Consider the following 18,280-nt stretch of genomic DNA (forward strand, 5'->3'; position numbering starts at 1 on the left):
GATCAGGTCCCATAGGGGGATTCTAGGTGGGGGACTCTGGGAAGCTTTGTTCCCAGCCCTCTTTCACCTTTTGTTGCCCAGGGTATATTTCTTTTACCTCTTAGGTCAGCATCACCTAGCCCAGCTCCCACCTACTTTCTAAGTTCCCAGTGAGTACCCCAGACCCAAATCAGAAAAGCCACTTCTAAATGAAAAGGAATCATTTATTGGGCAGGGGAGGGACATGACACTGTTTCTTTGTGGGGGAGGGCTGACATGCGGCAGCGAGGGTGGTTCATGCACCCTGGGTGGGCGTGGGGGAGGCTTGGGGGAGGAGCCTGCCGACCCCTCCCTCCCTGCCTGCGGGTGGGCCAGGAAGACCCGCCGTTAGCACCAGAGTTGCAGACCTCCCCTCCCCCAGACTCAGGACCCGCCCCCATCCCTGAGAGCGCCCCTTGGCCAGCCCCTCCCGCGCCAGGCCAGGCCAGGCCCGTCCGCCCACTAGAAGTAGAGAAACTTATTGCTGTGAGTGTGTGGGGAAGGAGGGGAGCTGCTGAGCTCAGGAAGACCCCCTTGCCCCCTGCCAATCATTCCTCCCCGTCGGCCCGCCCCCAGCCCCAAGTCCGAGCGTCGTCCCCCCCCCAACCCGCGCAGGAGGGGTGCGCAACGCATGCGTGTGTGTGGGGGCGCGTCATGCAGCGCATGCGTGCAGTTGCAGGCACCCTGGCGGCCGTGGGGAAAAGGGAGACCAGGACCTGGCTCTTCCTCCCGGAACCCCGTAGTTTGGTAAATTGGGAGATATGAAGGGGGCGAAAATCACGTTTTGTAGACATTTATAGTGATAGTAGCTTTCTTTTTTCTTTTAAAGCTTAACTAAAAAGCTGGATACGTGTGGGAAACTGGAGAGCAGGGGGAGACAGTGGGAAGTGGCTGGTACCCTTCAAAAAGGACTCCTACCCCTTCCCCCGCCCCATTTGTCTCTTTTGAGGGACGGGAGAATAGTACGGGCTGTTTAAAGAAGTCGAACCCTTTGGCAATATTAGGAGTCCTCACCCCATACCCTAGTGTCTGGAGCCCCCTAGCCCTTTGCCCTGTCCCTACCAGATCCCACCCACCCCTCAACCCCTGTCTCACCAGGGTTTAAAATCCCAAGGGAAGGCTGGGGACGGGTGTGTGTGTGGGGGACTCAAAACGCCCCTTGCATAGGAATCGTTGCATCAAGAATTGGGTCCAAGGACACTCCCACTGACACTATGGTGACCGAGGGAGGGTTCCCTGAGGCTGTGGGAACAAGGGGGAGATTGCTAATTCTGCCGACCACCCTGCTCCAAAGGGGAGTTTGTTTAGGATTCTGGGACCAGTGTGGTCTCTGGGCTTGGGGGGGAGGTAGCATACTGGAGCCAAGAAGGGATTTGAGAAAGTTTTCCACCGCGAACGTGGCACGTGTAGGGCAAGGAACGCGGGGAAGCGCAGGCTGAGGTCCTAGCCGAGGTGAGCATGTCCTCTTTTCCCACCACGCGGGCCACAGCTTCTGTGATCACTTTGGGGCTGTTTTAGGGGAAAAGGGGTTACCGGAGATTGAACCCCGGGACCGTAGCACGTTAGGCAGGCTGTGTGCTTGACTGTCCTTGACTTGCTCAGTGTCACAGGGCACACCCAGCTGCTGCGCTGCCAGTACGCACCAGCCAGGTATGCAGTGCCTGGAGCATACACGTTTTAAACACCTGGTCGTTTGTGCGCTCTGTAAACTACAGCACACGAAGAGGAAACAGGAGTCCCACACTCTGGGAAACTGTGTTTTGGCACCATCTCGGTGGGACGGGCTTTGAGGAGGGTACTGCCTAGGCAGAGATGCTGAGTGGGGTGGGAGCTCCTTGGAATCTGACAGGCCGAGCCCATCCAGGAAGAGGTACCTGGGACAGAGGAGTGTGATGTCTAGGGTCGGGGGAAGCTTGAGTGGCTGTGGGTTTATCTGAGCAATGTCCGGGTTACGAGGACTGCCGGTTCCCAGAGGCTGGAAGTGAGCTGGGATACAAGGAAAGGGTCTGGGAGGGTGGAAGAGCACTGAAGTACAGACCAGGCCGGTGGTGGGTGGGTCTGGGAGTGATGGAAGTGTGGGGCGCCAGAGTGCGCGGGGATGGGAGTGCACGGTGCCAGGGTCAATCTCCGGAAGTCTAGGGTGCTAGTCTCCTGTTCTGAGAGAGTGGAGACAGGGTGGGGTGGAGGGTTGTGGGCCTCGAGGGCTAAGTCCATGCAGTGAATAGAGGGAGCAGATCCCTGGAGGCGGGCGTGGGTGGAATGCACCAGCTGGAGTCATCCAAGCCCGGGAGCGGCTGGCAGAACCCCCCACCCCCAGCAGAGCTCCTGAAGGCTGCCGCTCATCAACCTGCTTTCCTTTCCCTACATGTTCCTAGATGGTTTTTGTTTGTTTTTCCTGAATCAGTTAGTGATGGGTGGGTCACCATTTTGGGGGGTGAGCAGGAAAACCCCTAAAATGCCAGTCCCGACCCCAGACCCCATAAGCTACCGGCGGCCTCCCCTCCAACTCACTTGCAAGCAGCTCCTGACAGGCTTATTGCTGAAGAGGGGGTCTGGGAGGCATGCAAACTGGAGTGGGTGCCCCAAGATGGAATCAGCTTTTAGTTATTTACAGGAGTCGATGGGAGAGGTGTCCTATGGCTCATGACAACCTGAGGTTTGCTTTTTTTGGGGGGGAAGGGGAGAGAGTAGGGGGAGGACAGGCTCCGGCCCCACCCCCTCTATCCTGGAGGCTCTAGTATGTGGAGAGAGGCCCGAGGGTGTCTGCTGGCATCATCACCTCTTTTGCATATTATTAATGACTATTTTTTTTTAAAGAACCCTTTCCCCGCCCCCCCCCACTCCCAGCTCCTTTCAACCTTCCCATCACCCCCAGTCCCCCCACGGGAGAGGGAGCACTAGAGGATGGAGGGCAGGGTTGGGGGAGCTCGGCGCGTGGCCCGGGGCGAGCCTGGGGGAGTGGCGAGGGGCGCCAGGCGCAGGGATACCCCGCTCAGGCCCACAATGCTGCTCAGGCTGCGGGACTTCTCGTAACCTGGGGAAGGAGCAGAGACAAGGGTGGGAGGGTGCGTGGGGTAGGAGCCAGGGTGAGGGTACACAGAGACCCCAAACAGGGACACAGAGGCAGAGAGAGGAGGGATGGAGAGGGAAGAAACACCCATAAGCAGGATGGGTGGGCCGAGGAGATGGAGAGAGAGGTGAAGAAATCGCAGTCAGTCAGCATCCACAAGAAAGGTGCAGACACAGGGAAGGGGAGAGAAAGGATTAGGAGGTGGGTGGTGCCCACTAAGCCGCCCCACCCAGCCTGCCCACCCTTCTCTTCCCACCTCCCCACGGTCCCCTGGTCTGAGGCCCAAAGGCAGCAGTCGGCGAGGTGGGATGGTGGGCGGCAAGGGCGGGGTGGGGTGGGTGGAGGCAGCAGCTGGTGGAGGGGGCTGCACAGGGGGAGCTGGGGCCTGGTGCAGGGAGGGGGAGGAGATACCCTGGGACTGTCTAGCCCAGGCTGGCTTTAATCTCACCGTGTTGCCCAGGCTGGCCTAGAACATACTGTATATCTTGGACTGAACTCAAATTATGTAGCCTAGGCTGGTCTCAATCTCACTATGCAGCCCAGACTGGCCTCAAACTCACTATTTAGCCTAGGCTGACTTCAAATTCAGTAGGTAGGTGGCCTTGGACTAAGGCATAAGCCATTACACTCAACATGGACATCTTTCAAGAGTCCAGGACATAGGATGAGGTGGAAGAGTCCAAAATTGATGGGGTCTGCCGGTGACAGGAAGCAGTAAGGTCACACAGTTTGTGGGATCCCACATCTGGACCATGTGGATGGGTGGGTTTGTTTGTTTTGTTTTTTGTTTTTTTGTTCTGCTAGCACCAGGTACTGGGATGGCTTTTCTAAGCATCCCAGGCTAGGAGGTGTATTCTAACTGCAGGAGAGTGCCTGGGGTGGGGGACAGAAGCCCGGTGTCTCAGGGACACCCCCTCCCACCATTCCCAATTGCTAACCTGGGGGGAAGGGACAGGGGGAACCCGAGGGTCTCGCGAGGTCTCAGGCGGTGACAAGAGCTGGGGACAGAAACAGAGAGTCAAGGGTGGGGAATGGGAGGCAGATGGGGGTACCCCAACACAGGCTCACTGTTGGGGGGACGGAGAAACGCCTGGATGCTTTTCTCCTCTCTGGTGTTTTCCGGGGGTGATGGGAGCGGTGAAATGGGGGTAGCCAGAGACATCAAATATGGCAGGAGCTTCCGGGGTGGCTAGGAAAGGGGGGGCCAAGGGTGGAAGGAATGGGGCTGGGTATGGGAGTCAGAAGGTCAGAGGGTAAATATAAACAGGTCAGTAAGGAAAGAAGATATTGGGGCAGAGAGGCAGGCAAGTAGGGGAACATTGGGGCAGAGAATTCAGTCAGCCCCAGCAGCTCCGGCCATCATTTGAGTTCAGTGAATGGATTTTGGTATCATATGCAAGAAAAGCAAGGGCCTCACCCCTCCCCCCGGGATTCCCCACACACTCCGCCTTACCCTCCACCCCACCAGGAACCCTTCAACAAAGGGGTAAGGAATGAGGTCTAGGTTCAAGCGGGGGTGGGGTGATGGGAGGAAGGAAGGAAAGAGTGATGAGATGGGCATGGAAGGTGATGGGGTGGGCGTAGGAAGGACATGGACGGGAGAGGCACACAGACCCCACTGCCTAGGTTCTCACACCTGTCTGCTCCCAGCTGGCACTCCCTGGAGGTCTTTGGAACATGGGGGTTCCATACAGCCTTAGGCCGAGAGCAAGGATTCTTCATGTGTTTATATTTCTAAAGAAGGTGCTGTGTTGTTTCTAGAATGAGCAGGTAGTAGATAAACACCTTCAAGCAACTTCTTGTCATGTATAAGACAAAGCTGCCTCCCCCAGCACTAAGCTTCAGCTCAGATGCCCTTGTACCCCTTCCCTGTTCAGCCACACCAACCGTCCTTCCTGTGCAGTGTGGGAAGTAGAAGAACATAAGATGTATTAAGCAAGTACTCCATTGCTGAGCCATGCCCCGCCCCTCACGGGGGGTTCTAGGCAAGAGCTCTATAAACAAGGTTCAAACCCAGCCTCCCCCTCCCCAGCCTTTTCAGCACTTAGGGCTGGGCACTTGGCCTCTTCTTTCAGGTCTCAGGTCATTTTCTTAGACAGCTTTCCCAAAGTCAGCTGTGCGGTGCCTACCCACAACACAGATAGCACTGTTCACACTGAGAGGACACACCAAGGCTGAAGGTACCTCAGAGAGAACCTGAGCCTTCCAGGAAAGTTCTTCCCTCCTCATGGTGGGGCAGTGTAACAGCTACCTCTGCTGTGTAACAAACCACCCCAAAGTATAGTAGCTAAAACAAGAAATTGGGGGGTGGGGGCAGGATCTTGTTTTCTAACCCTTCAATCTCACAATCCCCCTACCCCAACATCAAAGTGCTGTATTCACAGATGTGTACGCCATGCTTGGCTTTTCCTGCCCCTCCTGACTGACCACTGGCCTGACTCTTCACACTTTCCTCTCACAGACCTGGTTCCTGCTAGGTCCTCCTCTTGTTGCTAGACTCTCATCCGGCTTCTCACCAGCTCCCAGCCTCATGATCTGCTCCACCCATCTTATTGCCTCTAGTATAGCCCTGCTTTCCTGGTTCTTGTGTCCTTGTCTCTCCTCTGATAGCTACCAGCTATCGGAGATCTACCAGCTCTTAAGATTATGGAGAACTCGCCTGGCTCACTCCATCCTGCACGCGGGACTGTCCAGGCATTCAACCCACATTGGTGACTAGATAGAAACACCCAGAGAGGGGTGCAGACAGGTGAGGGTAGAGGCAGCAGTGGGGTGGGGATGGGGTGAACAGGTCACAGGTGGGAGCTGGGGCTGGGTTAGTTTGAGTGTTAGTGAGGACTAGGCGTGTCCTGCGGTGACGGTGGGGTCAGTGTCAGGAACTGGGTGCAGCTGCTCACCATGGCTGAGGGTCATGGTCAGGGAGAGCGTGTTCTCAGAGGTTAGCTGGAGGTACAGAAGGCAGGGGAGTGGGGGGGCGTGGTGGGGAACTACTTACCCTAGGGGGAAGGGGGCTCGTCCACTAGGGGGATATCCAGGCCGCTGCGTTGGCGTTGAGGTCGGCCAAGAAGCTTGGGGGGCCTGGCTTGCGCCAGTATGGGGGGGGCAGTGGGGGAGCACCAGTGGCTGGGGTTGAGGGAAGAGGCCGGAGAGTCAGGGTGGGTGGGGGAAGATGGAGATGAAATAAAGAAAGGTGAGGAAACTTGGGGCTCAAGGCGAGGGAGAAGGATAGGGAAGAAGGTAGTTTGGGGCTGAGGGGGACACAGAGGGAAGTCTGGCACCTCCCCCATCCCCTCTCCTCCCTCCCCTGGGCTGGAGAGAGAGGAAGGGTCTCTGGGGAGCTCCTGGGGGGCACCTCACCTTTTCGGATGGAGCCATCAGGGGAGGGGGCGTAGTCAGTGACAAGAAAGCAGGCTCGGTCCCGGCTGTAGCGGCCCCGGCTTCCGGGGGTGATCGGGCTCTTGTCTTCTGGAGACATGGCTGGTTGGTCGATGGCAGGGCAGTCCTCGTGGGCCAGTGCAGCGGCTGCGGGGTCCCCATTGGGACGGGGGTCCACTGCAAGGTGAGGGGTCACAGACAGAACAGAGACTGAAGGGAGAGGTGATAGTGGAGGACGCTGGAGGGCGGGGAAGACAATGGGGCGAAGGGTGCGGGCAGTGGCTGACTGAGAGGCAGAGGCGAGGGCTAGAAAGTGGCGATTGGGTCTTGTGTGAGTATGGGAACGTTCATAATTGGTACTGGGAGAGTGGCAGGGGCCGCTGTAGTTACTGTGGATCCGCATGGTGGTACCCACCTATCGTCCCATCACTCAGGAGGCTGAGGCAGGAGGATTCTGAGTTTGAGGCTAGTCCAGGCTGCATAGTGAGATTGCCCCCGCCCCCGCAAAAAAACAAAAGACAAAACAAAAGTGGGTGCTGGGCACAACCAGCATTAAGGTGCTGGGTGCTGAGAGGGGACAGGGAGGATGTCACGGATTGCAGAATGGTTGCTTAGGGACAAGTGTGGGGTGCTGCAAAGGGCAGGGTGGGGAAGGGCTGGGAGGTGACAGGTGAGGGAGGGTGAGGTGGGGGTCCCCTAGGCTCTGACTTGAGCTATTTTTAATGGGTGGAAAACTGGGTCAGTGGCTAAGGGAACAAGATGGGGGGCCAGGCAGACTAGCTCATTTTCTTGACCTACTTAAGGCCTGGGGGGGCTCAACTCCTTCCTCCAGCACACCCAGGTCACTGCCTGCAAGAAGCAGAGTCCCCCAGGACACACACAGCACGCAGTCAGGCACAACCACCAGTGTTCTGGTCTCCTCCCTCTTCTTGGCCTGACTCATTAGAAAAATTCCTTTGAGACAGTCTTGCTCTAGAGCCCAGGCTAGCTTTGAACTCACCTCATCCTTCTGCCTCGGCTCCCCAAATACTGGGATAACAGGTGTGATCAACTAGGCCTGGTTGACTCTTGCCATAGCAAGAATTCCCTGGGGTACTCTGGGGACCCCAGCTTTTCATACTGCCTCTGCAGACCCTGCCTTGCAGCTCCACACCCTGGCTGTTCTGCCCACAGAACCCTCTTATTTTGCATGTAGGTGTGTCCTGAACGCTGTCCTGCTGACTGCCCACTCCATTTGTCTCCTTCTCATAAGTGATGGTGATACTTGGCAGACCAGCCGTGCTGACTTGCCCACCTCTGGCCTCGGCACAGTCTGCCATAGTCATGTACTGCGCTGGTATGCAGACTTGTCCCTAGCCTTCCTAGGAGTCATGTGAGACTCCCTGTGTTTTACTTACACTGAGCCCCTTTCTTTTTGAGACAGGGTCTCATGTAGCTCCAATCGGCCTTGAACTCCTGATTTTCCTGCCTCTTCCTAAGTACTGGGGTTATAAGAATTCTTCTTTCTTTGTTCTTTCTCTCTCCCTTCTCTCTCTTCCTTTTTCTTCTCAACTAGAAATAGAAGCTATCTTTTTCCTAGGAAACTGTCAAAGGATAAGAGTGGACTGGAGGCCCAGGAAGTCACTCAAAACCTTTCTCGGTTTGTTTTCCTGAGACAGGGTCCTGGATGTGTGAGGCCTAGGATAACTTCGAACATGTGCTGACCCTCCTGTCTCGGGCTCCCCAGTGTTGAATCCCTACTCTCCCTCTCCTTCCCATCCACCCACTTTCCTGTCCTAACTTCTTTCCTCCCTTCCCTTTCTCTCTTTGTACTTTTTGTCCTAGTGATATTTGAGACAGGGTCAGGTAGCACAGGTTAGCCTTGAACTCCTGATCCTCCTACCTCTACTTTCCAAGATGGGAGGTACCAAGTGCCTCCAAGGGATAGAAAGCATGCCCCAGATACCTGGGTTTCCAAGTCTACAAACAGCCTCACTATGCTGTCTGTCCACGGTCCGCTCAGAGCAGCCTGGCAACAAACACACCTTCAGAAACACTCTTGCACATGGAGCCTGTCTCTACGGTCCTTCCTGCTTCCTCTCTAGCCTCCTAGCCATTTGTCTTTTCTGTCTGCTGTTGCCTTCCACCCCACTCTGCCTGAACCTAAGAGACACCTTGCACCTGCAATCCCACCCACCTCCCCCACCCCGCCAGGTCTCCCAGCAACCCCAGTGTTGGCTCCCAGTCTCACACCTGCCCACCTCCCCCCAGGTTTCCCTGCACCCCCAGTGCTGGTCCCAGCCTTGCACCTGCAATCCTGCCCACCTTCCCCTCCCCAGGTCTCCCCGCACCCCCAGTGCTGGCCCCAGCCTCACCTGCCCTGTTGGTTTCAATCACCTCTTCCTGAGCCAGTGGGCAGGGCTCACCAGGGGCTGGGAGAGGAGGCAATCCCATGATGCCCAGTCCCCCAGCACCACCCCTGAGCAGCCCGGGGTGTGTGTGGGGTCCAGGTGGGTAGGCCCCAGCCACAGTCACCCCCATGGAGGGAGGGGTGATGGGCGGTGGTGGGCTGATGCCACCACTGCCGTGGTGGGAGTGTGGCGGGGGTGGAGGTGGGGGGTCAGGTTTGCAGTAGTTGGGTGAGCCAGGCTGTGGAGGCCTGGGGATGTGTTTGTTTTTCTTCTTTGGCAATTTCTGCTTGGCCATGGCCAGTGAATAGTACATGCCGAAGTTGTTGACAATGACGGGCACAGGCATGGCAATGGTCAGCACACCAGCCAGGGCACACAGCGCCCCAACCAGCATCCCAGACCACGTCTTGGGATACATGTCTCCATAGCCCAGGGTGGTCATGGTGACCACAGCCCACCAGAAGCCGATGGGGATGTTCTTGAAGTAGGTGTGGTTGGAGCCCAGGATGTCATCAGGGTCGGCACCAATGCGCTCAGCGTAGTAGATCATGGTGGCAAAGATGAGGACCCCCAGAGCCAGGAAGATAATGAGTAACAAGAACTCGTTGGTGCTGGCCCGGAGCGTGTGGCCCAGCACACGCAAGCCCACGAAATGGCGGGTCAGCTTGAAGATGCGCAGGATGCGCACGAAGCGGACGACACGCAGGAAGCCCAGCACGTCCTTGGCAGCTTTGGAGCTGAGACCTGACAGGCCCACCTCCAGGTAGAAGGGGAGGATGGCCACACAGTCGATGATGTTTAGACTGCTCTTGAGGAACTCCACTTTATCCGGGCAGAAGGTGACACGCATGAGAAACTCAAAGGTGAACCACACCACACACACGCCTTCCACATAGGTCAAGAAGGGTTCTGTCTCCACCTCCACATTGGTGATGTTCTCTGGGGGAGCCCCAGGGATCGGGGAGGCCTGCGTCACCGTCTTGTTGCTGATGTGGATGAAGCCCTCGTGCGTCTCCAGGCAGAAGGTGGTGATGGAGATGAGGATGAAGAAGAGGGAGGCAAAGGCCACATACTGCAGGAGGGAGGAGAGAGGGTGGGGGACCAATACATCTGCATCGCTGGAGTCTAAAGACCCTTCTGCTCGCCCCCCATCCCCCACCTCAGGGCCCAAATCCCATTAGAATCCAAGTGTCCCCACGTCATGGTTCTGCCACTTCTAGCAACCCATTCTGAGAGGCTCAGGGCAGAAGCTTGCCACAGCTGACCCAGGGAAAGAGCACTTTCTGGGTGCTTCCCATATCAGGTTTCCCCAGAAGGATTCAATATTCTATTCAGGGATGGGCTTGAGAGGGACAACCACACTACCCATGTCTCAGAGGTTTGGGACTCAACCTGGACCTGGGGAAGGGCGAGGGCGCATGGGGACACTGGATCTTATTTCTGTAGCACTGGGGGTACAACCCACAGCCTTATGCAAGCTAGGTAAGCACTCTGTCCCCAAGATACATCCCTAGCCCTCTTTCTAACTTTTATTTTGAGACAAGATCTCGCTAATTTGACCGGGCCGGCCTTGAATTTGTAGTCCTCCTGCCTCCCGAGAAGCCAGTATAAGAGGCCTGCTTGCCACTAGGCCTCTCTCAAATGCCTGGATTTGGATTTGTCAAACTGGAACAAGGGTTAAGCTTTTTGGATCTGAATTTTCTTTTTTAATGGAATTGTTATGAAGATTTGGTGAGTGTACAGAGGGCTTGCTTCCAAAAACAGTGCTTGGCTGAGTGCCTGGAACACAGTGAGATCTGAGCTGTTACTAGGGTACAGTGGATCAGTTAGTCGGGGCAAGGATAAGGGGGTCAGAGAATGGCTATGCTCTAAGGACCCCACTGCAAGTGATCTGCTAAAAACAGACCTGGGGTGGTTTGGGGATGGAATGAAAGACTGGGTGTGGGGGAGCTGAAGAGGGAAGGCCTTGCTGGGTTAAGGCTAAGGAGAGGGAAGAGGACCAAGAAGCCTTGTGGATGGGGAGGGTTATGGTTCTGCAGGGGTAAATTCAGGGGCCTGGACTTTGGGCCAAAGTCCAGTAACTGGGGGGTGAGTAGCTTATGCTTTGTCAAAGTGGGGAAGACCCAGAGTCCTGCTACATAGTGAGGAAGAGAGGGCTAGATTAGGATCTGGAAGAAGTTGGGACTAGAGAGTCAAGGTCCTAGGGAAGGCTGTCTTATAAGATGAGAGAAGATCAGAAAGAGAAGACTGTGGGAGAAAGGCATGTGCTTGGGGGTCTGGACGTTTAACCTCAAGCAAAGCCCAGAGAAGGGGGCCAAGTGGGGGAATCTGACGTGGGAAGAGGACCAGGAAGCCTTGTGTATGGGGAGGGGTTGTGGTTATGGAGAGGTGAATTCAGGAGCCCAGGCTTTGAGTCAGAGTTTAATAACTGAAGGGTGAGCAGGCCCTGGGCCTTAGGGTTGGCTGGGACAGTGGTCAGTAGTGTAGACCACCGACACGGTTTTTCTGCAGTGGAGAAAAGGCCAGAGGTCTCTGCAGAGCGCATGCCCGGGGCCTCCCCGCCCCCAACCAGCAGGTTGCGGTACTGCAGTGGGGGCGGGTCGGCCGGGCCCGGAGCAGGGCGCCCGGCGGCCAGTACCACGGACAGCTCCCCCGCCGCAGTGCGCAGCCGCAGTGGCCTGGTGGCCTTCTTAACTCCTTCCAAGCCGAAGCGCCGCAAGCCGCGCGCAGCCGCAGTACCTAAGGCTCTGGCTTCACAGTTAAAGGCCACCGTGCCTATAATTTGCCTAACCCCTTCCCTCCCAGGAGTCCAAGAAAGGGTGGGCACCCGCTGCAGTCACAGGTGCAGGGTTGGTTTCCCCTGAAGTGACTCCGAAGCAGAAGGCATGGGAGGGTACCGAGGTTCTAGAAAGAAAGCAAAGCAGAGCCGGGAGGGCTGGACCCTGAGCTTGAAGGTGGTTTGAGTTCCCAATTTGCAAGAAGGTCCACCTGGAGGTTGGAAAGTACCCAGCACACAGCGGATATTTAAACAAACAAACAAACAAATCATAAATCGGTGCAATTAATAAATGCGTGACCTTCGTAGCCATTCTGGACCCCTAGCCTGGCCATCACCCAAAGACTTCCTCTCAGTCTCAGCACCCTTCAATGGGTCACAGGAAGGAAGGGCGCCCCAAGGCATCGAGTGGGGGTGGAGATGCGCGAAGGTGCATCTGGGGCCATGTCCCTCCTGCCCCTCTTTCTTTCCCCTTCCTCCCAACTCAACCCCAAATGTCGCCAATTCAGCGCTTCTCAGGGACTAAAACTTTATGCGAAGCCTCCGGTCCCCCCCCCCCCCCAGCCTGAATGCGGCACTGCGGCTCTGCGTCCTTCCCGGCCCAGGACGCGGCGAGGTGGCGGGAGGGGGGAAGGAAGAAGGGGAGGAGTGGCTCTCTGCTCCCCACTTTTGCTAGTGCCCTCTTTTGTCCTGAATTTACTCCCCTAGCTATTCCCACACACCCTCCTCTAGGGTCTCCCGACCTGGAGGAAGTTTAGGAAGAAGGAAAAGCTCTAGCCAGAGCTATCAAGAGGGTATCTACAGCGGCTCACAAACTTTTTCCCCCGAGAGATTGTTGGGGGAACCTAGAGGTTTCTAGGGTTCTGGGTTTACATCAGGGGAGGTAAACGGAGGCGAACCCAGCGGGTTGAGCTATCCCAAGAGGGGGTGGGGTGGGGACGGAAACCATTTGAGAAGTTTCTGGACTGATGACTTAGGGGCGAGTAGCAGGAGTCGGGTCTCTAGATTTGAGGGGACTCAAAACTTCTGAAAGTCACTTGGCAGAATGAGAAAGTAACTGGCAAGGGAGGAATGGAGGTGGGAAGGGGTCCTAGAGGCAGAGGGTAGGGTTGCGGTTGGAGGGAAGGGGTATAATGCCAACTGCGGGGCAGTTCGAAGTGGAGGGGCACACACTGAGGTGCTAAAGAGGAGAGGGAAAGCATGGGGCCCTTCTGGAGACAGAAGAGTGGGTCCTGATTGCGGAAGTCTGAGCTCTATGGGGCAAGTCGTTTGCAGGGGTTGGTGAAGAGGGTGAAGGAAAAATCTGGGAGGAGAGTTTTACAAAGCTCCCCCCCCCCCGACTCAGCGTTTTAGCTAGGACGTTGGGAAACTGTCCTGACTGGAACCAGCAGTTTGGAGGTTCAATGGGGTCCTGGGGGTTCTGCAGGGACAGGGATCTTCTAGAACTTTGAGATCTAGGAGCAAAAGATCACAAACAGCCAGGAGGTCCAAAGTTAGAGAAAAACAGATCTAGAAATTGGGCCCAGGCGGAGAATGAGGGAGAGTTGGAGAGGGGACAACAACGACGCTGGAAGTGTTTCTAAGGTCTGGGACACCGAGGACCAGGAATAAGGGGCTTCAGGGTGTTCAAGGAATGGGGAGTTGAGTTTTGGCTAAGGACATTTTGAGGGCTTGAGACATTCTGAAGGTCTCAGGAGGTGTGTGGGAAAGGAAGGGGTGAGACTGCGAGGGAAGTCCGGGAGATTTTCAGTTAGGAAGCCATTTCTCAGGATCTACGATGACTTCGAGCAGTGGGTTGGAGTTTGGAAGGCCCGGGATAAGCTGAAGGTTCGGGAGGAGTGTGTTTGAAGGGGCATAGGGAACTCCGGCTGTAGGGAAAGAGGGCTTCCAGAGGACTGCGGAGACGGGAGGGGTGGGGGAGACTTGGCATGGAGTACTCTGGGAGCAGAGGGGTTGGGATAGTTAAGGGTGCTCGGAGAGCGCGCTCACCCTGGCGGCCCGCGACGAGTAGGGGTCCTCGAAAAGCGCCCACACACGGGGCTGCCAGCGCCGCCACCACGTGCCGCCCGCGCCGCCCGCGCCCCCGGCAGGTCCCCCGGCGCCTCCGCCTGCGTCCTGGAAGCACAGACGCTTGAGCTCGCCGCCTGCACCGTCCAGCCCGCCGCCGCCTGCGCCCGCCTCGTCGTCCAGGCCTGCATCGTGGGCGCCTCCAGCATTGGCGGCGTTGGCGGCGCCCGAGGAGTCGGGGGCTTCGAAGGAGTCGAGTGCCTCCTCGGCGTCGCGGTGCTGGCGATAGGTCATCCAGCAGCAGGCCTCCACGTCTGTCTCGTCGATGCCCCAGAAGCCTAGCTCTTCCTCAAAGAGCGGACCGCACACGTCGGCTGGGCAGTGCAGCTTGCCGGTTCGGTAGTAGTTGAGCACGTAGGCGAAGACGCCCGGGTGGCGGTCGAAGAAGAACTCGTCTGTACCCGGATCGTAGTCAAAGCGCGCGGCCGCCTCGGGCTCGGTCAGCCCGGCCAGCCGAGTCCCCGGCAGGGTGCGCAACGTGGAGCGGTACGTCTCATGGCGCACGCCGCCCACGTTGATCACGATCTTACCGCTGTCGCCGCCGCCGCCGCCGTGCCGCCCCATGGCCACCGCCGGCAGCCCGGGGCATGGCTCGGCGCGCCGGCCCCCGGGCCCACGGGAAAGCGGGGCACCCGCCGGGCACGCGGCGGGGCCGAACTGCGCGCACTGCTGAGGCGGCGGCGGCGGCGGAGACTCTGGTGGCCGCGGCGTTGGTGCCGGTTGCAGCTGCTGCTCGCGAGCACCTGGCGCCCGTGGAACCACCAAACGCACACTGAGCTCAGCATTGGACAAGGAGGCGGGGCTGGGGGCGGGGTAGCAGGGGCGGGGCCCGGGTGGAAAGTCCAAGCTGATTGGGTGAGAGGAGACGATGACTGTATGAGGAGAGCGCGATTGGATAGGTGAAGGGAGGACAAGAGCTGATTGGGCTGCGGGGATGGGCGGGGCCACGGCTAGACGGACTCCGACCAAGCCTAGTTAGAGTAGGTGGGGTTGCAGAGAAGGCTCAGGGATTGGGTTGTACCTAGAAGAGGGCGTGGCGTCAAGGGAACCCTAAAAATGCCTAACTCAGCAGTACGGCGAAAATGGAGACCTAGGAGCCAGGTATGAGAAAGAGACTGGTGCGGTGGAGCCGGGGGGTGGGGGGAGTTTGGAAGGAGGATAAGGAGTTGAAGGTCATGCTACAGAGTGAGGTGGAGGCCAGCCTGGGTTACATGAAACTACCTCAAAAACAAAAAAAAAAAATCTAATAGGCTTAATCACAGGAGGAGAAGCTGACAAAGAAACCAAACTGGTCATTCCCCTACCTGTATTGGAAAAGCAGATGAACGGGGGGGGGGGGGGTTAGTTAGGTTAACAGTGATTGGAAGACCAAGAAATCAATAACAGTCCTTATTGGGACGGAAGAATGAGGGGAAGGGTCTCACTTGGGGGCGAGGAAGGGGCGGAACCAGAACTGGAGGTGGAGACGGAACCTGATTGAAAAGCTGACCGGGGACCGGGGACCGGGATAGTGGGAAGGGGTGGAAGGAGAGGCTTGGGAACTTCTGGATGGAAGCTAGGGAGGGGCCGAAGCTGCAAGCTGTAGAGTCCAGGGAGGCTTTAGGTTTGCTATCCTGATTCTGCCTCAACCTCATCCTGGTAGCTGGGATGGCAGACGTGCACCACCAGCTCCTGCTGGAGGCTGCAAACTTGGACTTCTTTAGGAAGAGGGTCCGATGGGTGGAAGAGACGCAGACAAGTGGGCGGGGCCTGTAATGGGTTGGGAACATCTTCAATGGTCCAGAGAAAGATGAGAATGATAAGTGGATGGAGAAGTGGGGCACTAAAAATGGGCATTTAGAGCTTCAGGAACCGCCAGCCTGGTGGGATGCAGGACGGAAAATGAGACATCTGTTAGGGGAAAGACACTCACCGGACACGGGGTCTGGGCCAGGAATGGAAAGACTCGGTGTCAGAGACCCAAGGGGATGGTCCACGAGGCCTCGGGGAGGGGCAAAGTTTCCAGTTGGTGGAGGAAAGAGAATGAGGCCTAAACCACAAAGGCTGCGGGCAGGAGGGCGAAGAGATGGGTAAAGGAGTGGGTGCCAGTACATGCAGCGGGGAGTGCAGCCTTTGGAGCGGGCTACAGCTTCTCAACCACTGGAATAAGCGGGCCAATGGGGAAGGGTGGGGTTATGGAAGAAGAAGGGAGGAGTCGGACAAGAGACAACACGCCTCCTAGTCGGTAGGCCCCGCCTCCTGGGCGGTCCTAGGCACGGGGCCGACAGTACGCAAGTGCAGTGGCTGCAGCGGAGGCTGCGGCGGGGGCTGCGGCGGGGGCTGCGGCGGGGGCTGCGGCGGGGGCTGCGGCGGGGGCTGCGGCGGGGGCTGAGGCGCCTGCGATGGCGAAGAGGGCGGGTCAGGGGTTGCGGCGGTCGCTGGCTCGTCGCCTCCCTCTGCAGGCGCCACGCGGGTTCGTATTCCTATCCCAAGCCCCGTTCCCGCCTAAGTGTCTCTGTCACCTTTTCTCCGTTGTCTCTGAGTGTTCGCCCACCTGTCCCTACCACTCTGGGAATCTGGTTCCTTTTTTCTAAGTGTCTCTCTGTGTGTGAGTCTCATCCTTTCTCTTTGGGTCTTTGTCTCCCTCCTCTGGTGCCAGTCCCTTTCTCTAGTTCTTTGTCCCTCCCTCTTTAAGTCTCTATCTCCTCCCCTCTGAGTCTCTGCGCCCTACCCCCCCAACCCCGGGACTCTGCCCCTCTCCCTCTCTCTGGATCTCTGTCTGTTTCACTTTCTGAAGCTCTGTCGTCCTCTCTCCCTGGGTCTTGGTTCCTCTGTCTCTGGATTCTCTATCCCAATCTAACCCCATCCTGACAGCAGTTGAGTCTGCATCATTGTAGAGTCGCAGAAGTGAGGCCCGTCCTGCAGACCCAGGAGTGAGTCCTCACCCGCCCCAGACCCTGGAGCCCCCATTCTCTGGAACCTTCAAGACTCTGACCAGAAAATAGAAAGAGGCACTTACTACCAACTGCGCACTCCTAATTCTGGCATGTGACAGATAGAAGCAGTGACTCGCTGTGAGGGGACAGTTGGAGACAGGGTGGCAGGCTGGCCCAGGGTTTGGGTATGCATTAGAGGACGGAAATATGACTGTCACAAAAGCCCAAATCACAATCCTCTGTCACACCCCACCTCCACCCTGACTTTCTGCTCTTTACAGAGCCAAGCATGGGATCCAGTTGCCAAATAAATCAGCGTTTGGTCTTATTCCCCGCCCCCTCAGAGGTCAGAGATGGGGATAAGGGGGAGGAAGCAGAGAAGGCTATGCGGTTAGAGGCGGGAATAGAGAGCAGGCAACAGTTTGGAACTCATGTGGCCTGGGAAACTTGGGTATCTCCCAAGACCTCTCCTGTTGTGGAATATTTAAAGATATGTTATATTTGTTTATGCTGCATTTGTTTAATTATGTAAAGATGTGTTGCTGTTTCACCTTGCCTGCCTAAGGCACCTGACTGGTCTAATAAAATGCTGAATGGACAATAGCTAAGAAGAGGAGGGTGAGGTGGGGCTGGCAGGCAGAGAGAATAAACAGGAGGAAAAATCTAGGTTTGGGGAAGAAAAGAGGAGAGAACGAGGGAGAAAGAAAGGGAGATTCCTGGGTCCAGTCAGTCAGCCGACAGACAGACAGACAGACGCGGAGGAAGTGGACAAAATGAAAAAAGGGTAAAAAGCTCTGAGGCAAAATGTGTATGAAGAAAAACAGGTTAAGTTATAAGAGCTAGTGGGACAGGCCACGAGATAAAGTCAGACATCGTAACTAATATTAACTCTCCGTGTCATGGTTTGGGAGAATCATGAAAAAGCCTGCTACATTCCCCAGGGCGTGGGGAAAGGGGTTGGTCAGTAGAGAATCACCACCCTTTGACCATAGACGGGATGGAGCTTGTGTTCCAGGACAAACAGAGGGGAACAGAATCAAAACTGAATTGAGGGGACAACCAGGAGGGATGTCTGCCTACTTCTTGAGACTCTTCTCAGTCCTGGTCCACCTCTCTCATCCTCATCCTCACACCCCCACACACACACCCTCCGGCATCCCTGGCATCCTCTCTCCTGTTCCCAAGACCAAGTCACTAGAGACCAATCTTCCCCTTCTGGACTTCTAGGATTACTTTTTGCTTCACCCCCTACCTCCCAACCTATCCAGTGCAAAATCCAGGAAAGAGTCTCAGTGAAGTCAAGACTGTAGACACACTGTTTATGCCACCCCGCGCCCCACACAGCCGTGCACATGCCTTCAATCCCAGCACTAGGGAGGCAGAGGCAGGTGTATTTCTGTGAGTCTGAGGCCAGCCTGGTCTACAGAGCGAGTTCGAGGTCAGCCAGGGCATCACAGAATAGTCTGTCTCAAAAAACCAAAACTAAACAAAAAAACCCACACAAGTACCTTGCCACCTCCCCTAAGCTCAGAATTAAGGGGTCCTTCCACTCCAATCTTTGGTTCCCAGTCTTGTCTCCCGAGTCCTCTGTCTCACAAGCTGAGCTGTAGACTGTCTTTCCACCCTCAGAACTTGAACCTCTGCCCCTCCCTCATACTCACCCCAAGTC

The 18,280-nt window shown here is 56.6% G+C and overlaps 1 protein-coding gene across 10 annotated transcripts; it reads right to left on the reverse strand.

The window, feature by feature from the left end:
- Positions 1 to 182: 182 nt before the first annotated feature.
- Kcnc3 (potassium voltage-gated channel subfamily C member 3) lies at positions 183 to 14,367 on the reverse strand. 10 transcript variants are annotated; one of them, XR_015736410.1, is made up of 6 exons: positions 13,619 to 14,366; positions 8,818 to 9,925; positions 6,446 to 6,640; positions 6,084 to 6,211; positions 4,027 to 4,086; positions 2,974 to 3,052 (listed from the first exon to the last, which is right to left on the reverse strand). XR_015736410.1 is itself a non-coding variant. In XM_087901509.1 (5 exons), exons 1-4 carry the CDS (start codon positions 14,258 to 14,260, stop codon positions 4,070 to 4,072), a joined length of 1,962 nt encoding a protein of 653 aa, XP_087757635.1. In that variant the 5' UTR covers positions 14,261 to 14,358; the 3' UTR covers positions 2,916 to 3,052; positions 4,027 to 4,069. The 10 variants fall into 10 exon arrangements, 7 of the variants coding, with proteins under 7 accessions (XP_087757631.1, XP_087757635.1, XP_087757633.1 ...); XM_087901509.1 differs by lacking the exon at positions 6,084 to 6,211 and having other exon boundaries at positions 2,916 to 3,052; positions 13,619 to 14,358; XR_015736411.1 differs by lacking the exons at positions 2,974 to 3,052; positions 6,084 to 6,211 and adding an exon at positions 4,725 to 4,845 and having other exon boundaries at positions 3,855 to 4,086; positions 13,619 to 14,362.
- Between the last annotated feature and the right edge of the window lie 3,913 nt (positions 14,368 to 18,280).

This window comes from Myodes glareolus, chromosome 24 (genome assembly GCF_982192425.1).
Source record: "Myodes glareolus chromosome 24, mMyoGla1.1, whole genome shotgun sequence".
Taxonomy (NCBI): Eukaryota; Metazoa; Chordata; class Mammalia; order Rodentia; family Cricetidae; genus Myodes; species Myodes glareolus.

Bases quoted from the DNA above. Each gene is read 5' to 3' on its own strand.
- Kcnc3 (XM_087901505.1), bottom strand. From the start codon at position 14,260: ATGGGGCGGCACGGCGGCGGCGGCGGCGACAGCGGTAAGATCGTGATC. The intron at 9,926-13,618 runs GTGAGCGCGCTC...TCCCTCCTGCAG, and splicing joins ACTCGTCGCGGGCCGCCAGG to TATGTGGCCTTTGCCTCCCT. The intron at 6,641-8,817 runs GTGAGGCTGGGG...CTCACCTTGCAG, and splicing joins GATTGAAACCAACAGGGCAG to TGGACCCCCGTCCCAATGGG.